Genomic DNA, 18,235 nt, shown 5'->3' on the forward strand with positions numbered 1-18,235 from the left:
GGACATCAGTAAACGCACCGCGGAGTGGAGAGTCTGCAGCTTGCTTGAAGGAAGAAAGACTCTCGCCTTTGTGGAGTCCAGAATATACCCCAAGTACTCCAGTCACTGGGTTGGCAGCAACACCGACTTCTGGAGATTCAACACCCAGCCAAACTCCTGAAGAGTCTGCATGGTGATTGCCACATCCTCCCTCGGTTCTGAGGCAGAAGCTGTTCTCAGGAGATAGTCCAGGTAACCTACAATCGCGATCCCTCGTCTCAGCAACGCCAGAATTGAAGCCAGCACCTTGGTGACAACCTTTGATGCAGACGCTAAGCCAAAGGGAAGAGCTACAAATTGGTAATGCACGTCCCCGAACCGCAAATCCCAGGAACCTCTGGTGCCTGAAGCATATGGGGGACATGCAAGTATGCATCCTTAATGTCAAAGGATGCCAGGAAATCCCCCTGATGAAGTGCAGCGACCACGCAACAAACCAATTCCATCCTGAACCTCTGAACCTTCACAAAACAATAGAGGGCCTTGAAAATAAGGATCACAAACAGATTGGAGTAGAATCCCTGAAACCTTTCCGACGTCCGTACAGGCACCATCACCCCACGCAGTAGCAAGACTTGTACTGCCCCAAACGGGGCCTCCCGACGAGACGGAAGGAGATGAATGTTGGAGGGGGGGGGGGGGGGGGGGGGGAACCTGTCTGGCAGACAAGAAAGAAACCATCCTGTAGCCCGACAAAACCAGCTCGCAGACCCACTGGTCGGAAAGAAGATAAGTCCACCGGTCTGCAAACTCCCAAAGGCGACCCCTCACCCGAGTCGGGCGGGGGTGAACCTTCATGCGGTAGCCGATTTGTTCACAGGCTTGCGATACCAGGGACGCTTTTGTCCCCAAGCGGGGACCTTGGACTGGGAATGGTTACCCGCCGAAACGGGCAGACGAAAAAAAGGGCCCCTGCCTACGGCGTGGCTCCTTACCCTTTCTGGACTGTGGAAGCAAAGTACCCTTTCCCCCAGTAACAGCTTTAATAATGCCAACCAGAGAGGCGCCAGACTCCCACCTCGGAAGGGCAACTCCACCAGCGCTTTCTTAGATGTCTGGTCCGCAGACCAACACTTGAGTCAAATCAGTCGACGCAGCACTACTGCTGATACCGGGGCCGCCTCACAAATATACTTAATGCCCTGCACCAACTGGTCTGCCAATTCCATACAGACTGGGGAAACCTGCTCCTTCCAACTCACGGTGCAACAACTTAGCACATTCAGTAAGTGTTTGTGACACTAGAGATGTGGCCAACACCGGCCGAAGCGCCGACCCCACCGCCATAAACATAGACCGGGCAACCGCCTCGGCCCTTCTGTCGGCAGGGTCTTTGAAAGAGGGGGACCCCTTCCACTGGAATTGTGGTACCTTATTTAACCTAGACACCGGGGGGGGGGGGGGGGGGGTTAATAAGATTCCTCCTCGCTGTCCGAAGGAACATGGTCGGCAACCTCTGAAGCATCAGAACAGGGGCCACCTGCCACCACAGGGCCAGAGTCTCAATCAGAGCTTCCCCGTTTTTTACCCACCTTGAGCACGCACGCTGCTTCCACCCTGGAAACATGATTCCGGGACCACCGACCGAGCGTCCAGGGGCACCAAAGGTCCAGGGGAACCGGTTGCCATCACAGAGGTGTCGGGGGAATAAGCGCCAGCATCAGACGCCATGCCTGACCCACTCTCGCCTGTCACCGCCCAGAACCTAAGGCAAGAGACAAAAAATGCCTACCCTCCTAGCTGCCAAACTGAGGGGCCAACCCGAAGGACTCACCACCCTGACCAGGCGTCTAAACCAGGAGGTGTTGTGTGTTAGTTTCGCGCTGTTCCTGGCTTAAACAGCCGCCCAGCGCTAGAGAAAAGAAAACGTCCCCCGTGGCTACAAGAAAATGGCCGCATCAGAAAAAAGCGCCTGAAAACGCCAGGAAAATGGCAGCCGCACTCCAGAAAATGGCCGCGGTTCCCCTTCCCCCTGCATGGCAATCAAACAAGGGGAAAAACTGCCGCAAAACCATGCCAGGCACCCGGAGGACCCCCGGGCCAGGTAAGTGCAACACATCCTATGCACAGCCACGCAGCGCCCCTTGAAGGGGGAGGGAAAGAGACAGGGAGGGAGGAAAGGGAGGGAGGAAAGGGAGTGAAAAGCCCCCCCTAATCGACCCCCCCAGGGAGTGCCCAGCTGCATAAACAAGCGGAGCCATACTTACCCCTCCTGCAGGGACTGCTGGACGCACTCCACGGACAGATCCATCTCCCGCATAGTACAGAGTGGCTGTTGGCCATGGCAACACTGACGGACAGCAGTAGCCCAGTCATGTGTGTACCCCGGAGCATAGAGCCCATCTGCCGTCCTGGACCAGAATGAGATCTGCACATGCTTGATGGCAAGGCTAGCAAGACTAACAGGATCTATATTATCCAGCCACTCACCCAGCCCGGCTGTTGATTGTAGATCACAGGAAGAAAAAAGCAAACATTTTCAAAGAACTACTAGTCCCCCACAGGGAGCCAGGTCCTAGACTAGGCAGAAAAAAAAAATAGCTGTTGAGAGCAGAGTGGAGAGTTATTGCCACTAGGACCGCCCCCTGGGCGGTACCGTGCTTGTTTTTTTCCTATGTTTTGCCTAGGTCTCTCCTAAAAAGGTAGCAACATAACCCTAAGGTCAAGATTATAGTGCTGTGTCCATCAATGAACGAAAGAAAATTAGGTGCCTCAGCTTATATTCAGGTCGGCTTATACTCGAGTATATACGGTATGTTATCAAAAGGATTCCTTCTTTGCAAGTCCACAAATCTCACTGTACAAATATCCCTCTACAAACTACTGAACATACTGAAATTACTTGTATCGTGATATATTCCTAAAATTTTTGACATACTATTGGTATTTTCACAAGACTGGAAGCTTTACCACATTTCATTGACAACATATTGCAAAAAGTCCTTTGTCTCTGCTTTAGTAATTTAGCCACTTACCACTTCTTTACTACTTTTTCCCAAACTAAAGCGAAGTCTAAGCGATCTGCGTACCATCTCTTTGCGACTTATTTTAGGGGAGAAGCAGCCCGTTTTTCCAGACTCCACCCTACATGAAAAAAAAAAAAAAAAAAAAAAAAAAAATTACAAAAAACTGGAATCTAGAAACTATATTAGAATCCACCAACAGCACAAAAGTGAACAGAACTCAGAAGGAATTTACCTTTGTACTTTCCTGTTTTCATACCTCTTGCTGCGTCTCAAGTTACTAGTGCTAGTGAGGTGCTTGCTGCCAGAGACAGATGGAGAAAAAGAATTTTCTGATATTTCAAATGAAACGCAAGGGCTTCCTTCTGTGCGGGGTTGATGGGAAACAAAAAGCAATGGACTTAGGCTAAATATATGCAATATCGTGTTATGACAATATGATCTGGTTCACTATATCTGAACCACATATACTGTATACTTAACATACATGTCAGCCAAGCATGTTTAAACATATCAAAAGGACAGGAAACACTTGTCAAATTACATCTTAATCTCAAGGACTGCAGAAAAACTAAAAAAGGTATACAATATACCGTATGTATGGAAGAGTGGGGGAAAAAATAAAAATCGGTTTAGGAAGGAATTCTGTAAAAAGCAGTTAAATCAGTGTAAAACCTTACTGCTCAAGGAAGCAACAGCTATCGCTATATTTCTGGCGCTCCGATACTGGACCTTCGATCTCGGCTCCTGCAGCCACAGTGCCTGCTCCTCCCCTCCCTCTTCCCAATTACAGAGCACTTTGCATTTTGTGAATGAACAGAGGGGAGGGGTAGGCATAGATGCTGCGTGTGAAAAGACAATCTCTCTCCTGTCAGAGTGCTGGTAGTGTAGCGATAGCTGTACTCCCCCGATGAACTTAGAAGTTTTGTTTTTTGTGTTTAAGAAACTAAAACACAACTACTTACCAGAGGATGGTGTGGATCCGCCACCAAATAGCGTACTCGGTAGCAGCTCAAAAGTAAGATTCTGTTTTATAGATTTTCTTTTCTTGCTTGAAATTCCCTGAACAGAATCCAAAGGAAGTTTTCTTTTGGTGCTTGGAGTAAGGATGAAAGGCGTCACCATGGAGCTCAAAACTAGATGGACAAAAAAGCATAAATAGGGTTTTTTTCATTTTTTTTCCCACTCGCAATAAATGGGAAATGCTGTAAAGCATTGGTTCCCAACCCAGGGTATGTACAAAAGCATTCAGAGGTATGTGTAAGAACTGAATAATGGCAGACTGTAAACTGTCACTTGCTTGCTGAGTGACACTACACTATGACAGTGCAGGTTTAGGCAAGCAAGAGCAGCAAAGTGATCTGATATCCTCCTACTGCTCAAGTTCCATCCACCCACAGCAACCACAGCATTCTTTCCCATGCACTCTGCAGAGGTCTGCTTTTACCCTCGAGTTTGCGCAGCAGTGACCTGCCAAATTGCTGGGGCCACATTGGGCATTTTAGAACAACCTCCCAGGGCACTGCAAAACTTGGGGAGAAGACTCCGGGTGCTTGAGTGCTTACTGCCTCCACTAACAGAACACTGCACTGCCGTGTCATTCTGCCAGTGCCTGCCATAGCCAAGTAGCAAGTACCTCTCTATAAAGCACTCGCTGACAGCCAGAGGCACCCTATGCCTAGGGGAGAACCAGGAGAGAAGATAAAAGACAGCCATAGATGGATCAAAATCCATCTGGTTCAACAGGGACCGGCAGAATTTTAAAAACATGGGAAGGGCGTTTGTACAGAAGTTGATAATTTTTGCCGCTGGATCAGCACTGCTGGTAGCAACAGTGTATTCTAGTGGTGGGGGAAGTCTCCCCATTTGCAGAATACAAAAAGGCATGGTAGGATTCCCCCATCCTGCTCGAATGCAAAGATGGGGGAATAGATTTTGGTTGAATAAATGCGCTAGTTCAATAAATAAATAATAAAAAAAGGAAGAAGGAATCATCTATGGGCTGCCTTAATCTGTGATTTAAGGCAGTAAATTACCTTACTATTCATCACTGTTTTATAATCTCATTGGCCCATTTATGTAAATAGCAACTGTATTGTTTGAAACATTTTGCTAAATATCAAGTGTGCAATTTATGGAAATGGGCTGCCAAGGGGTATACAAAAGTGAAAAAAGGTTGGGAACCACTGCTGTAAAGCATAAGGTGAAGCTGCAAAATATTAGACGTATTAGAAGTAGATCCAACTTTAAAGTAACTATTAGCCTGCAGAAAAAGTGTTAAAAGCATCTGCCAAGCAGAGAATTCAAGAAGCAAGCTAGAGAATACACAAAAGGGTTTATTTATAATGTGAATGCTACATTCACAAACAATTCTCTGATGGTGACTCAGTTTGTCATTTAAAAACGCATTGACATGGAGATTCCCCTGCAGAGAATGTTTGCTGAATGTTGGATACACCGATTTATAAATATATGCCCAAGTGTTTTGCATTCTACTGCAGTGCCGGGGGGGGGGATGTAGACTTGAAAAGGTTTCAGGTACATTCAAAATGAAATTGAATTTTTACTATAAGAATAATTCTATCCTTAAACATAAACTTACAAAAGCAAACTCAGTACAGTAAATATTTTATGAAACAACATTATGAAGTAATGGATGCAACGCGGTGAAAGCCATAATTGAAATGTAATTGAAACCCTTCCAGTTTTAGGTTAACAGGTCTTAAAGGCAATTCATGCACGAAAAGTATAAACATGGCTTGTATTGTGACCATTAGTTAGTAAATACCTACCAGTCCTGTCTGTCTGGGGTGTGGAAGTAGGTGTTCTATTAGATTTAAGTTTATTCAGTGCTCCACTAACAAAATCTGAAATGCAAGACACGAACTAAGCAGTCTTCCAAGAAATTTAAAGTAGACTACAGGGGTGACAAAACGCAAGTCATTTTACAGATGTACCTCTACCAATTAAGTAAAAGTTACAAATTCCGTTTTCCCCACTAGTGGCAAAACTGGGGGTAGTTAAGAATACCGTTTCCATAAAAGGTAGCTCCCAGCAATCCAACAAAGGAAAACTGCACGAGGTACAGGATTGTAAATATTAATTGTAAGACCTCTTTCACACTAAACCGGTACGGGCGTCATCGGTGAAGCGGCGCTAGCGGCCGAAAAGGGGTTAACTCCACCCGCAAAATGCTGCTGCAGTAGCGCTATGCCGGCAATATATACATACGCCCCTCTAGAGCTGCAGCATCTCTGTGATGTTGCAGCTGTCCCCAACCAGCTCTAAGCCCAAGAACTAAGTGATCAAGTGACTGCTGATTAGAGCTGCACAATTAATCGTTAAAAAATTGTGATCTCGATTCAACCCCTATGAGGAGCTCTATTGCAGAGTTTGCCAATTATTTCATATAACAAGTGGAGACTCATCCACTCACTCAGCTGTTAAAAAGAAAACATCTGGGCAGTCTGCCAAGATTTTAAAATGAAACATTGTGTGTAAAGAAAAAAATGGAGGCAGTCTGTCAAGTTTTTAACAACCTGTAAACGCAGGAAGTTTAACCACTTAAAGTCTAAATCTTTTTCTGATACTTGTTTAAGCTAAAATCAATATTTTTTGCTAGAAATTACTTGGGACCCCCAAACATATATATTTTAGCAGAGACCCTAGGGAATAAAATGGCAATTGCTGCAATAATTTGTCACACTGTATTTGCCCAGCAGTATTTCAAATTTAATTTTTTGGGAAAAATACACTTCAATTATATATATATATAAAAAAAAAAAGTGAAGTTAGCCCATTTTTTTTTGGTTTTAATGTGAAAGATGTTACGCCACAAGAATCGCGATCTTCTAATAAATAAATAAAAAAAATCGTGATTCTCATTTTAGCCAGAATCGTGATCGCTCAGTTCTCATTCCACCCTGAACAGAGAAGTGAACGTCAGTCTGCTTGCCCAGCCTGCTCTGCCCAACCAGCGATCACTGGAACCCCGGCTGGGGGGGCAGATGCAGCTGGCTCAGGCATCTGGTTGGATCCTGACAATACTACTGGGTTTCTTCCAGAGCCTGGAATTGTTCTGCAACGACCGCACTCGTAGTGGATTTGCCTCTAGTAAAGCGTGAAGGCAAAACTTATTTCAACCCGTATAGAGTATGTCTTCCTGGTCTTTTAGGCCATAGTAAAAGTTCCCCATCTGCTCAATTTCTGTGACCCCAATTGTTGCATTTTTAAAGCAGTAGTAAAGTCTGGTACATTTTTTCTTTTTAGGGGTCCCCAGCAGGCTAATGCCATAATGTGCTATTATGCACAGCATATTTAGCACATTATGGCAGACATACCTGTCAAAGAAGCCATCCAGTGCTACGGTGTGTTCCGACACATGCCGGTCACTTCCATCTTCACCTGGTCTAGGCTTCTGGGTTCCCTGTCTTCAGCCAATTGAATGGTTGAACCACGATGTTGTGGGAGTTGCATCGCTGCCACGCAGATTGAGGTCCGTAATACACTGAGCTACACACATGCACGACTGGCTGACAGGCAGGAGGAAGATTTTATGACAGAAGAGACCGACGGGGTCTCATCTATCAAATATCCTGTCAGTACATTTTCAAAACATGGCTTTACTGCCACTTTAAGGGAGGGAAAAAAAGTCTTTCTACATGGCCACGGTGCAAGCCTTAGCAGCTTTAAAAGCGCTTGTGTGGGTTAAAATATTTTCTAAAATAAACTTTTTTTTTGTACTTGCCTGTCCTATGGATCCTCCTCTTCTGGTAGTCTGTCGCTTGTGCTCTGGGCTTCTCCTGTTCTGTCTGCGCCACCATAGCAAGACGCTTGCTATGGGGGCTCAATTCCGAGCTGTGCTTAGCCCCACCACCTGCTCAAAGGATTTGATTGACAGCTACAGGAACCTATGGCTCCTGCATTTCCTGTGAGTGTAGGGAGAGAGCTGCTACACGCCGACACAGCACTGGAGACTCAGGTAAGTATTTGGGGGAAGGTGGGACATTTTTTACCCTAATGCAGGTAGCCTTTAAAACCACTTTAAGAAGGTGTTTCAACAATGAGTTTTTCTTTTGATGGAGGGAGGGATATCATAACATGTTGCTGGGTTTCCTTGCAAGGGACATACTGTACCTCTAACTAGTTATCACTGTTTGTTTTAAAGAGGTTCTAAAAGGCTCAAGGTTTTTTACCTTAATGCAGTAAAAAACCTGGGTGCAGCTCTCCACCCTCCACCTACAGGTTAACGGACCGCATAAATAGCTGCAGATGGACACCGGTGGCAAGAAAAGCACCCTGAGGAGATTCAGTTCGTATAGGTAGCGCTATACAAGTCATTCATTCATTCATCCCCTACACCTATTCTCACCTGAGCTCTATCCTAAACCAACAATATGCATGAGAGAGACGCCATCCCTGGTCTCTCTCTGCTTACTGGCTCCTCCTGGTGTCAATCCGAGCCAGCGAGGCAATGAGACCAAGCCACGTTCTGTTTGAATGGAAAGTGCTCATTCACAGAAGCGTACTTTCAATTTCAAATGACTATATATCCAATGGTATCTTGCTGCCTGCAAGTTGTGATCCCTGTACGGACTTTGCCACCTGAAACCTCTTTTAGCACCTCTGAGGGCCAAAATGGCTTAGCCTTCAGGCCTCATGCGCACTGGATTTTATAAAAACACCAGTAGCACTAGCTGTAGATTCTGGGGACCCTGTGTACCCAATCAAGTTCTAGAGTAACACTAAAGGTTGCCCAGAATATAGCTTAAAATAGCAGTTACCCGCAAGTTCAAGCCTATTGTAGTTTCTGGGATACCCGTGGGTCATATATATTATTACATCTATATCTTCCAGTTGCAGCCATGAGAGGAAAGGCACTGGTGTTGGGCCTGTGTCACCTTCGATGTCCCACCTGTGGGTTCGGATAGAATCAAGGAAAAACAGCGAATGTCTGTTTGCTGATCTCCTCTACCTTACAAGATCCTGGAACAGATTTGTAGAATGCAAAAATCATCTGCTGTCACTTTCTCTTGTTGAGGAAGCTAAATGATCACAATCCCTGATGTCTCATTAAAAGAGAACTTGTCACAACAACATTCTTAAAAACAGGACATTTTGTACCCTATGTGACAAAGTTTTTTTTTTTTTTTCTTGACCTAAAAAGAAAGAAAAGAAAAAAAAAAGAAAATAAAATAAAAAAGTGATGAAAATTAAAGTTACACCCAAGCACTTGGGTAATATATGGCGTTTGTTGCCCAAAAACAAAAAACACCACAATTTAGTGTATTTTGTACCGAAATCTTGTGCTCAATAAACTGTTGCACTAATATTGTGTGACGTACAGCGTTGATGTTCCACCATTTTATTCTCCGTGGTTTCTGCTTTCAGAAGATAAAGCTCAGAATAGGAATAAATCTTACACAGTAGGCGAGGTTAAAAAAAGAAAAATAAAAATAAAAAAAGAAAGAAGGACACATGTCCAACCCATATTTGTGATTATATGTCAGTATTACCTTGTATATCCCTGTATGTTGCAGTCGTTCAGGTGCTTAGCTAATAGTTTCTTGAAACTATTGATGCTCCCCCTGCTGAGACCACCGCTTGTGGAAGGAATTTCCACATCCTTGCCGCTCTTACAGTAAAGAACCCTCTACGTAGTTTAAACCTCTTTTCTTCTAATCTTAATGAGTGGCCACTAGTCTTGTTAAACTCCCTTCTGCGAAAAAGTTTTATTCCTGTTCTGGGGTCACCAGTATGGTATTTGTATATTGAAATCATATCCCCTCTCAAGCGTCTCTTCTCCACAGTACAAGTTCAGTGCTCACAACCTTTCCTCATAACCAATATCCTCCAGAACCTTTAAATTAGCTGTGCTGCCCTTCTCAGTACTTGCTCCATTTCCAGTACATCCCTCCCTGAGGACTGGTGCCCAGAACTGGAAAGCATACTCCAGGTGAGGCCGGACCAGAGTCTTGTAGAGCAGGAGAATTATTGTTTTATCTCTGGAGATGATCCCCCTTTTTAATGCATGCCAATATTCTGTTTGCTTTGTTAGCAGCAGCTTGGCATTGCATGCCATTGCTGAGCCTATCTACTAGGACCTCCAGGTCCTTTTCCATCCTAGATTCCCCCAGAGGTTCTCCCCCCAGTGTACAAATTGCCTTTATATTTTTGCCACCCAAATGCATTATTTTACATTTTTCTACATTGAATCTCATTTGCCATGCAGTTGCCCACCCCATTCATTTGTTCAGATCTTTTGGAAAGGTTTCCACATCCTGTGGAGAAGTTATTGCCCTGCTTAGCTTAGTATTGTCCGCAAAGAGAGATTGAACTGTTTACCCCATCCCCCAAGTCGTTTATGAACAAATTAAATAGGACTGGTCCCAGCACAGAACCCCGGGGGACCCCAATACCCACCCCTGACCATTCCGAGTACTCCCATTTATCACCACCCTTTGAACTCGCCCTTGAAGCCAGTTTTCAATCCATGTACTCATCCTATGGTCCATGCCAACAGACCTTATTTTGTACAGTAAACGCTTATTGGGAACTGTGTCAAATGCTTTTGCAAAATCCAGATACACCACGTCTACAGGCCTTCCTTTATCTAGATGGCAACTCAACTCTAGAGGTCGACTGATATGGGCTTTTCTCTGGACGATGCCGATGTTTAGAAATCATGGCAGCCGATGGCCGATATATGATAGTGTTAGGCTGATTTTTTTGCATCCCCCCCACCCCCCCCTTCATCTCATAAAATCTAACAGACACCTTTCCCACTGGGGCGTTTTTCAGGCACTTTTGGGCTAAAAATAGCATCTCTAAAGTGCCTGCAAAACGGCTCCCCTGCAGTCTGTGTGAAAGCCCGGGTGCTTTCACACTGAGGCAATGTGCTGGCAGGATGTTAAAAAAAGTCCTGCACGCAGCACGTTTGGAGTGGTGTATGCCGCTCCTCCACCACTCCTGCCCATTGATATTAATGGGCACCACTGCCGACGCGCATGCAATGCGATTTGGCAGCGGTGCTTCACGGGCGCATTTAACCTCTTCCTCGGCCACTAGCTGGATTATATGTGCCACACTAGCAGCCGAATAGCACCGCTAAAATGATGGTAAAGCGCCGATAAATCTAGCAGCGTTTTACCATCAACGCCTGCCTGCTCCAGTGTGAAAGCAGCCTTCATAAGTGATACAGAAAATGTCTTACATTTAAACATTTATTAAACAAAACAAACCTCCAATCAGTTTACTTGTATGTACGATTTAGATAAAAAAAAAAAAAAAAAAAAACACTATTAAAAATATTAAATAAAAACCAGGTAGTCAAAACTTTTGGATGAAAAAAAATATGGGCTAACTTTACCGTTTTAGTTTTTTTTTTTTTTTAATTGTTAGTGTATTTTTTTCCAAAAAAATTGCATTTGAAATGCCGTGTGACATAAAACATTGCAACAACCGCTATATTATTCCATTGGATCTCTGCTAAAAAAAATATATATATAAAATTTTTGGGGGTTCCAAGTGATTTTCTAGCAGAAAATACAGGATTTTTACTTGTAAGCAACAAGTGTCAGAAAAAATTTAGTCTTTAAATGGTTAAACTGAGAACTCTACACACCAAGTTGAGTTCATTCATTCAAGTGTAAACATTGCATCTCTTTGCTCTTTTCTTGGCAGACTTCCCAGAGAGGAGGAAAGTTGCTTCAATGAAGACTCCGCAACTTGCATTGACTTCTATTACAGAAGTCATTTGCAAGTCGCGCTTTAGTTCTAATCTGCATTTTTATCAGCACAATCGGCCAATGCCGATTAATTAAAAAACTGCAATTATCGGCCGACCTCTACTCAACTCCTCATAGAAGGTTAATAGAGATTGGTTAGGCAAGAACGATTCTTCATGAATCCATGCTGATTACTGCTAATGATACAGTTTTCGTTACTAAAATCTTGTATATAGTCCTTTATCATCCTCTCCAAGATTTACATACTATTGATGTTAAGCTAACTGGTCTGTAAATATTGGTGCCACATTGGCTTTTCTCCAATCAGCTGATACCATTCCAATCAGTAGACTGTCAGTGAAATTTAGGAACAATGGTCTGGCAATTACTTGACCGAGTACCCCAAGTACCCTCGGCTGCAAGCCATCTGGTCCTGGTGATTTATTAATGTTAAGTTTCCCCAAGTCTAATTTTAATTCTGTCCTCTGTTAACCATGGAGGTGCTTCCTGTGATGGGTCATGAGGATAAACACTGCAGTTTTGGTTACTGAAGCCCCCGATTCCCTCGTGAAGACTGAGAAGAAGAAATTCAATACCTTTGCAATCTCCCCATCCTTTGTAACCAGATGTCCTTCCTCATTCTTTATGGGGCCAATATGGTCTGCCCTACTTTTTTACATATGTAAAGAATTTCTTGGGATTTTTTTTTCTCTCTGCCGCATGCGTTTTTCATGTGCCATCTTAGCCGTCCTTATTGCACCCTTACATTTCTTGTTGCATTCTTTATAAAGTCTGAATGCTGATGATGATCCTTTAACCTTGTATTTTTTGAAGGCCTTCTTCTTTGCCTTTATATGCATTTTTTACATTGGAGTTAATCCATTCCAATACCTTTGCTCCCTCTTTTAAAAATTACCCAGTGGGATGCATTGGCTAATGCCCTTATTTAATATGCTCTTAAAGCAAACCCATCCTAATATTTTATCTTAATTTATGCCTTCTAGCAGGGCTCGTAGTTTAGGTTAGTTGGCTCTTTTGAAATTCAGCGTCTTTGCATTCCCCTTATATTTCCCATTTGTGTGATTTATACTGAAGCCAATTGACCTGCGATCGCTGTTACCTAAATTTGCCCCGTATCTCCACATCCATAATCAGGTCTGTATTGTTGGTAATCAGTAGGTTCAGTAACGCTTTATTTATAGTTGGTGCGTCTACCATCTAACCCATAAAATTGTCCTGCAGACATTTAGGAACTGGCGAGCCTTAGATGAATGCATGGTTCTCTCCGACCAGTCTGTCTGGATAGTTAAAATCCACCATTATAACACTTCCTATCCTTGCTGCTAATCCAAATTGTGATAGGAGATCCGTCTCCCCTTCCTCCATCAGGTTAGAGGGCCTATAGCATACTCCCAGTATTATTATCTTCAGGCCTAAACATTTTTTAAATTATGTGTGGAAAGCTGCTCTGAAGCGAAACTGTTAAAATCTCTGCCAGGATGTTTTTGCCAATCCCCCATAAAGGGAGATTTTTACACTTCCTGCACAGGTGAGCAATATCAGACAGAACAAGAGTAATCTCCTTTAGGGACAGGGATAGTATTTAAAATCATCCATAAAACACTCAAGTTACAACACTTCCTTACCCTAACCAAAAAAAAGCTTTGCTGAAGATGGCTTTTAATACTGTATGATTCTCGGTTGAATAAAACTTGAGTTTGAAGATCTCAAATTCCGGACATCCTGCTATATTGGTTCTCATGTACAGGAAAAAAAAAAAAAAAAAACCCACACACCACCACAGTCCCCTCAACCTGATGGGAACTGATTGCACCCTGTTAGAAATTAGTACATGCCTACAACTGTTCACTGCTGAAAGATAGGCCCTGGATCTGAGATAAGACTGTGAAGAACAAAAAAAAAAAAAAAAAAAAAAAAAACTTACCTCCAACACTTCTCCGCCTCCTGCGTTTCCTCTCACCAGGGGAGTCAGCATCACCTTCCTCCAATTGCTCAGCTCCAGGGGTATCAGAGCCAACATCCATTCCAAGCATGCCTGGTATTTTCTCAAGAAGGAAATTAGGCACACAACCTACAGAAAAATAAAAATAAATTGTGTACATATAAAAACACACACAGAGTATATACATGGGAGCTAAATGGAAGGACACAAGAGTTGGGAGACTGAATTATACTGCTACATACAGGAAGACTAGGATATCGGCAAAGGGGAAAAAAAAATAAAGAAAAGGAAAAAGGACTAGCACCATATAATTAAGGAATATATATTCCCCCTATTTAGAGAATGTTCCAGTTTCGTGGAAATGCAGTAGCAAGAGCAAAATTATAGACAGATAGACAGAGGGATGGGACCTGTGTCCTTAAATGAAATTTAGTACAAAAATCCCATTTTCTCTCTCACTGAAAAACACTAATTCAGAGGCAACTGGGGCATAAGCTAAAGGTGGGTGGGCAAAAACACAACAGACCCACACAAAAACAGAACTGGGGCTACCTGCAACAAAGTGCTGAGTGAAGGAACTTGTCTCTGAAGCTGGAATCAGATGAGGCCTGAAAATTCAGCTGGTATATAAAAAAAAAAAAAAATAATAAAAAAAAAAAAAACACACACAAACACACACACCACCAAGATAAAAGACTAGGTGGCTGCCTTGCAAATCTGGAAAACCATTGCTGGACATTGAAATGTGCAAGAAGCCACTGGCTTGGCTAACAATGTCTCTGAGCCACCAAGAAATGGTGTAGTGAGTAGCTGGTTGCCCTTTCTAGGGACCGTCATGGATGACAATCATGCAGTCAAGTTGTGAATCTTTGTGCAATGCATGCCTTGCTTTGCTACCACTGCTTGACAAACTGCAGCCAAGCAATGGGTGGAGATCTTCTGATAAACTGGAGTCAGAGGGACTCAAGATTTACTTCCTAGTTGAGATGGAAAGCCAAAACCAAAATTAGGAAGAAAGGAGGCTCTAAGACAGGCCATAGACTGTGCAAATTTCTTTGGTTTCAGGAAAGAAATTTGCACGATTCCCCCATCAAGACAGACAGTGCTGACAAGGGAATCCCTCCTGCCAAGCAATTGTCTGCTCCCAGTGGGGGAAGCCGTTCCTGCTGGGAGAAGACAATAATTAATGCTAGTGGCTATAGCAGATGGTAGCGATAACTGCAAGCGAATCCAGCAGTTTGTACCCAAGCTGACTGATCATCTTGGTACATTCAGCCTGCTCATACATTGTTCAAATCTCTGCTGAACTGGCCAAGATTCAAACCATCTATGACCTGCCTAAGGCACACCACCTTGTCCATGTGCAAGTCCACAAAAGGTTCTTTACAGGACAAAGCCAACAGCTCAAGCACACGACTTTGCAGAAGCGATGGCTAAAATTACACTTGAGTTAGAATGGAAAGCTGAATAACCCTTATACCTTTAAAAAAGGCAGTTTTTGAAGGCCAGTGGGAACACAATTCAGATCCCACAAAGTCACTGGTGAGCACACAGGGGGAGCTACATGAGGGACACCCTGCACAAAGGTCGTAACACGTAGGAAGTTACTGGTATAACAAGATTGTTGTTGAGCTCTGCCCCTTAATGGTACTCTGGGATAAATCCTGACCCAGGCTCATTTGCAGAAAGGTAAGAATTTGTCCCACTGTGAACTTTGACAAAATTCTTGCCTTGCACCAGGCAAAGTATGCTCTTGACTTGTAGTTGTAGACCTTGTAGGAGGCAGACTTCTTTGCTTTTAAAGGTAGAGGAATCACAGATTTAGCGATGCCTCTGCCCTCAAGACCTGGACTTAACATGCTAACAAAGCCAGCAACTGTTAAGCAGAATGGTAAACTGACCCTGCGGCCAGAAGATCCAGGTGATCTATAAAGAGCCCATGGACCATCTGCCAGGCAATAGATCTGCCACATAGGACGCTACCATCAATCTCAGAACTCTTAAGCAAAAGTGGAGATTCCAGTGACTATCGCAATGAAGAGTTGGACATTTTGATCAAAGAAGAAAAGCTCTAGCTTGAACTGAATCTAGGATAAGCCCCAGATATTCCAGGCTGTCAAGACCAGTGGCGGTTGGAGGTTTTTCTTTTTTTGGGGGCGGCAAACAACCCAGAGCTGTAACAGAACTGGCAAATGTGATGGTTTCTTAGGCATTGCTGCAGGAAAAGTGAAGAATGGCAGCCAGATGACACCAGGTAAGCAACAGTAAGTTGCTAATTTAGCTGTAGGTAAATTAAGCACTTCAGCCCCAGAAGGATTTGCCCCTTCCTGGCCAGGCCATTTTTTGCGATACTGCATTGCGTTGATTTAACTGACAATTGTGCGGTCGTGTGACATTGTACCCAAACAAAATGTATGTACCCCCCCCCCAAAACAGAGCTTTCTTTTGGTGGTATTTTATCACCTCTGTGGTTTTTATTTTTTGCACTATAAACAAACAGAGCGACAATTTTGCAAAAAAACACAATATTTTGTAGTTTTTGCTATAATAAATATCCCAAATAATAATAATAAAAAAAATAATCGAATAAAATTTTCCTCAGTTTAGGCCGATATTTTCTACATATTTTTGGTAATAAAATAAATAAGTTGCAATAAGTGTATATTGATTGATTTGCGCAAAAGTTATAGCGTCTACAATATAGGGGATAGATGTCATTTTTATTATTTGTTTTGTTAACTAGTAAATGGTGGCGACCTGCGTTTTCTTTTTGGTAAATTCTTTATTTAAGAAGGAAGAACATGCAGGAATACAGAGACCCCATTGGTGTAAATTACAGTGAAATAATTGTTCCCTACATCCCCGTGCATATATTACAGTGTTAGGAGACTTTCCATGTTTTCTCTTAGCAGGATGGAGTCGTTATATATGTTTAGAGGGAACAGGTGTCCTCCGCACCCTGAATGGCCCTTTTTTGCAGCATTCGCCGTTTTTATGGGAATTGGTGAGAATTTGAGCCAGTAATAACAGACGCCATGATCACAGCATCCTTGTGCTGATGTTATAAACAAGGAGCGGAAGAAGGAAGGGGTAAAGTGGGGAGTAGGGAGATGGGGAATAGAAGAGAAAATAAAGACATATGGGGGGGGGGGGGGTGGGGGGTGTTAAGGAGGGCGAGGGAAAGACAGAAGGGGGGGTTTGGTCAGGCAGGATTAGCGATTAGTACCCCTATCCAGTCACACTCAGTCCCCGTCTGCGAAGCTGTCAGAGGGTGTTGGGGGGGGGGGTCAGTTTACTAGCTGTCTGTACTCCTCATAGTAGATGAATTCGTGCCAGTGGAACCATTTTTTGGAAAACTTCACGTTTAGGCCTTTTTTCCGTGGCCAAGTCCTCCATTTTGTGCATGTCCGTTATTCTTTTCAACCAAACGGCCACTGATGGAGGCGGAGTCTGCTTCCAGTTTAGTGGGGTGCAGCCTTTTGCCGGAGTACTGTGATTTTTATCAGGATTGCGACATTGCGGATGACAGATTGGACACTTGACAATATTTTGGGTCCATTAACATTTATACAGCGATCAGAACTAAAAATAGTATAATAATTATTCAATCAATAATTGATTACTATATGACACTGGCAGGGAAGGGGGTTAACTGTTTTCCCTGGGTGTGTTCTAACTGTAGGGGGGATGTTTGTGTTTATAAACACAGATCCCGGTTTTTCGCTCAGATAGAATATATAAACTTTTATTTTTTTAATTTTTTTTATACAGTTTACAGTCTGAAATCTTTTCCCAGGGAAGTTACTGGCCTCAGGGTATACACAGATGAAGTAAATCCTCCTACATAAGTTGTACCCATCTACCAGCAGCCTTCTCTTCACTACATCCATTGTAAGTGCTGAATTTACAACTTGTCTGAGAGTGGGCAGAGAGCTGAGGTTACAGTCAGCAGAACTTAGTGAGGAGAGGTCTAAGAGTTAATTGGAGGGAAGGGAAACATCCACACGGCATACAGGAACAGAGCTGAACCTGTCAAACTACTGGAGGTCTTTCTCGTCACCATTTTTCTATTGGTGTCAAGAAAACTTGTCAGAAGTGATTCACACACCAGACAGAAATTATACTTAGTGCTCATAACTGAGACAAGTACACACCATAGGAGGGATAATGCTTTGTTCCTTTTTGTTACACCACTTGTACCTACAGGTAAGCCTATAATAAGGCTTACTTGTAGGTACTCTAAATATCTCCTAAACCTGCACAGTTTAGGAGATATTTACCTTATACGCTTGCACCAACGTCATCTGCACATGCGCACCGAAGAAACTGCTTGCCCGTGCCATTTCTTCAGCAGCATGCCATGACTGGTGGCTCCCGCGTGCATGTGTGGGAGTGACGTTGTTGCAGCTCCGGAGCTCACGAAGCCAGGAAGAACTTTGGGACACACGTTGCCGGTCACAGCGGTGTGCAGAGCCACTGAAGCAGCTTCAATCTAAGGCAAGTATTTCAGAATGAGCTAGTATACGATGCATACCAGCTCATTA

General features: G+C 43.5%; 1 protein-coding gene across 1 annotated transcript in view; it reads right to left on the reverse strand.

The window, feature by feature from the left end:
• The window catches only part of ARHGAP11A (Rho GTPase activating protein 11A), a 55,766-nt gene that overhangs the window by 12,804 nt on the left and 24,727 nt on the right, over nucleotides 1–18,235 (reverse strand). Inside the window, exons 6-10 of the mRNA XM_077464751.1 lie at nucleotides 13,674–13,820; nucleotides 5,795–5,869; nucleotides 3,968–4,138; nucleotides 3,238–3,376; nucleotides 3,015–3,123 (exon numbers count right to left, since the gene is read on the reverse strand). Of these exons, the coding sequence (XP_077320877.1) occupies nucleotides 3,015–3,123; nucleotides 3,238–3,376; nucleotides 3,968–4,138; nucleotides 5,795–5,869; nucleotides 13,674–13,820 (641 nt within the window). The remainder of the gene's footprint in view (nucleotides 1–3,014; nucleotides 3,124–3,237; nucleotides 3,377–3,967; nucleotides 4,139–5,794; nucleotides 5,870–13,673; nucleotides 13,821–18,235) is intronic.

The sequence above is a fragment of the Lithobates pipiens genome, unplaced genomic scaffold (genome assembly GCF_037356315.1).
Source record: "Lithobates pipiens isolate NorthernLeopardFrog02 unplaced genomic scaffold, aLitPip1_a1.2 Scaffold_30, whole genome shotgun sequence".
NCBI lineage: Eukaryota > Metazoa > Chordata > Amphibia > Anura > Ranidae > Lithobates > Lithobates pipiens.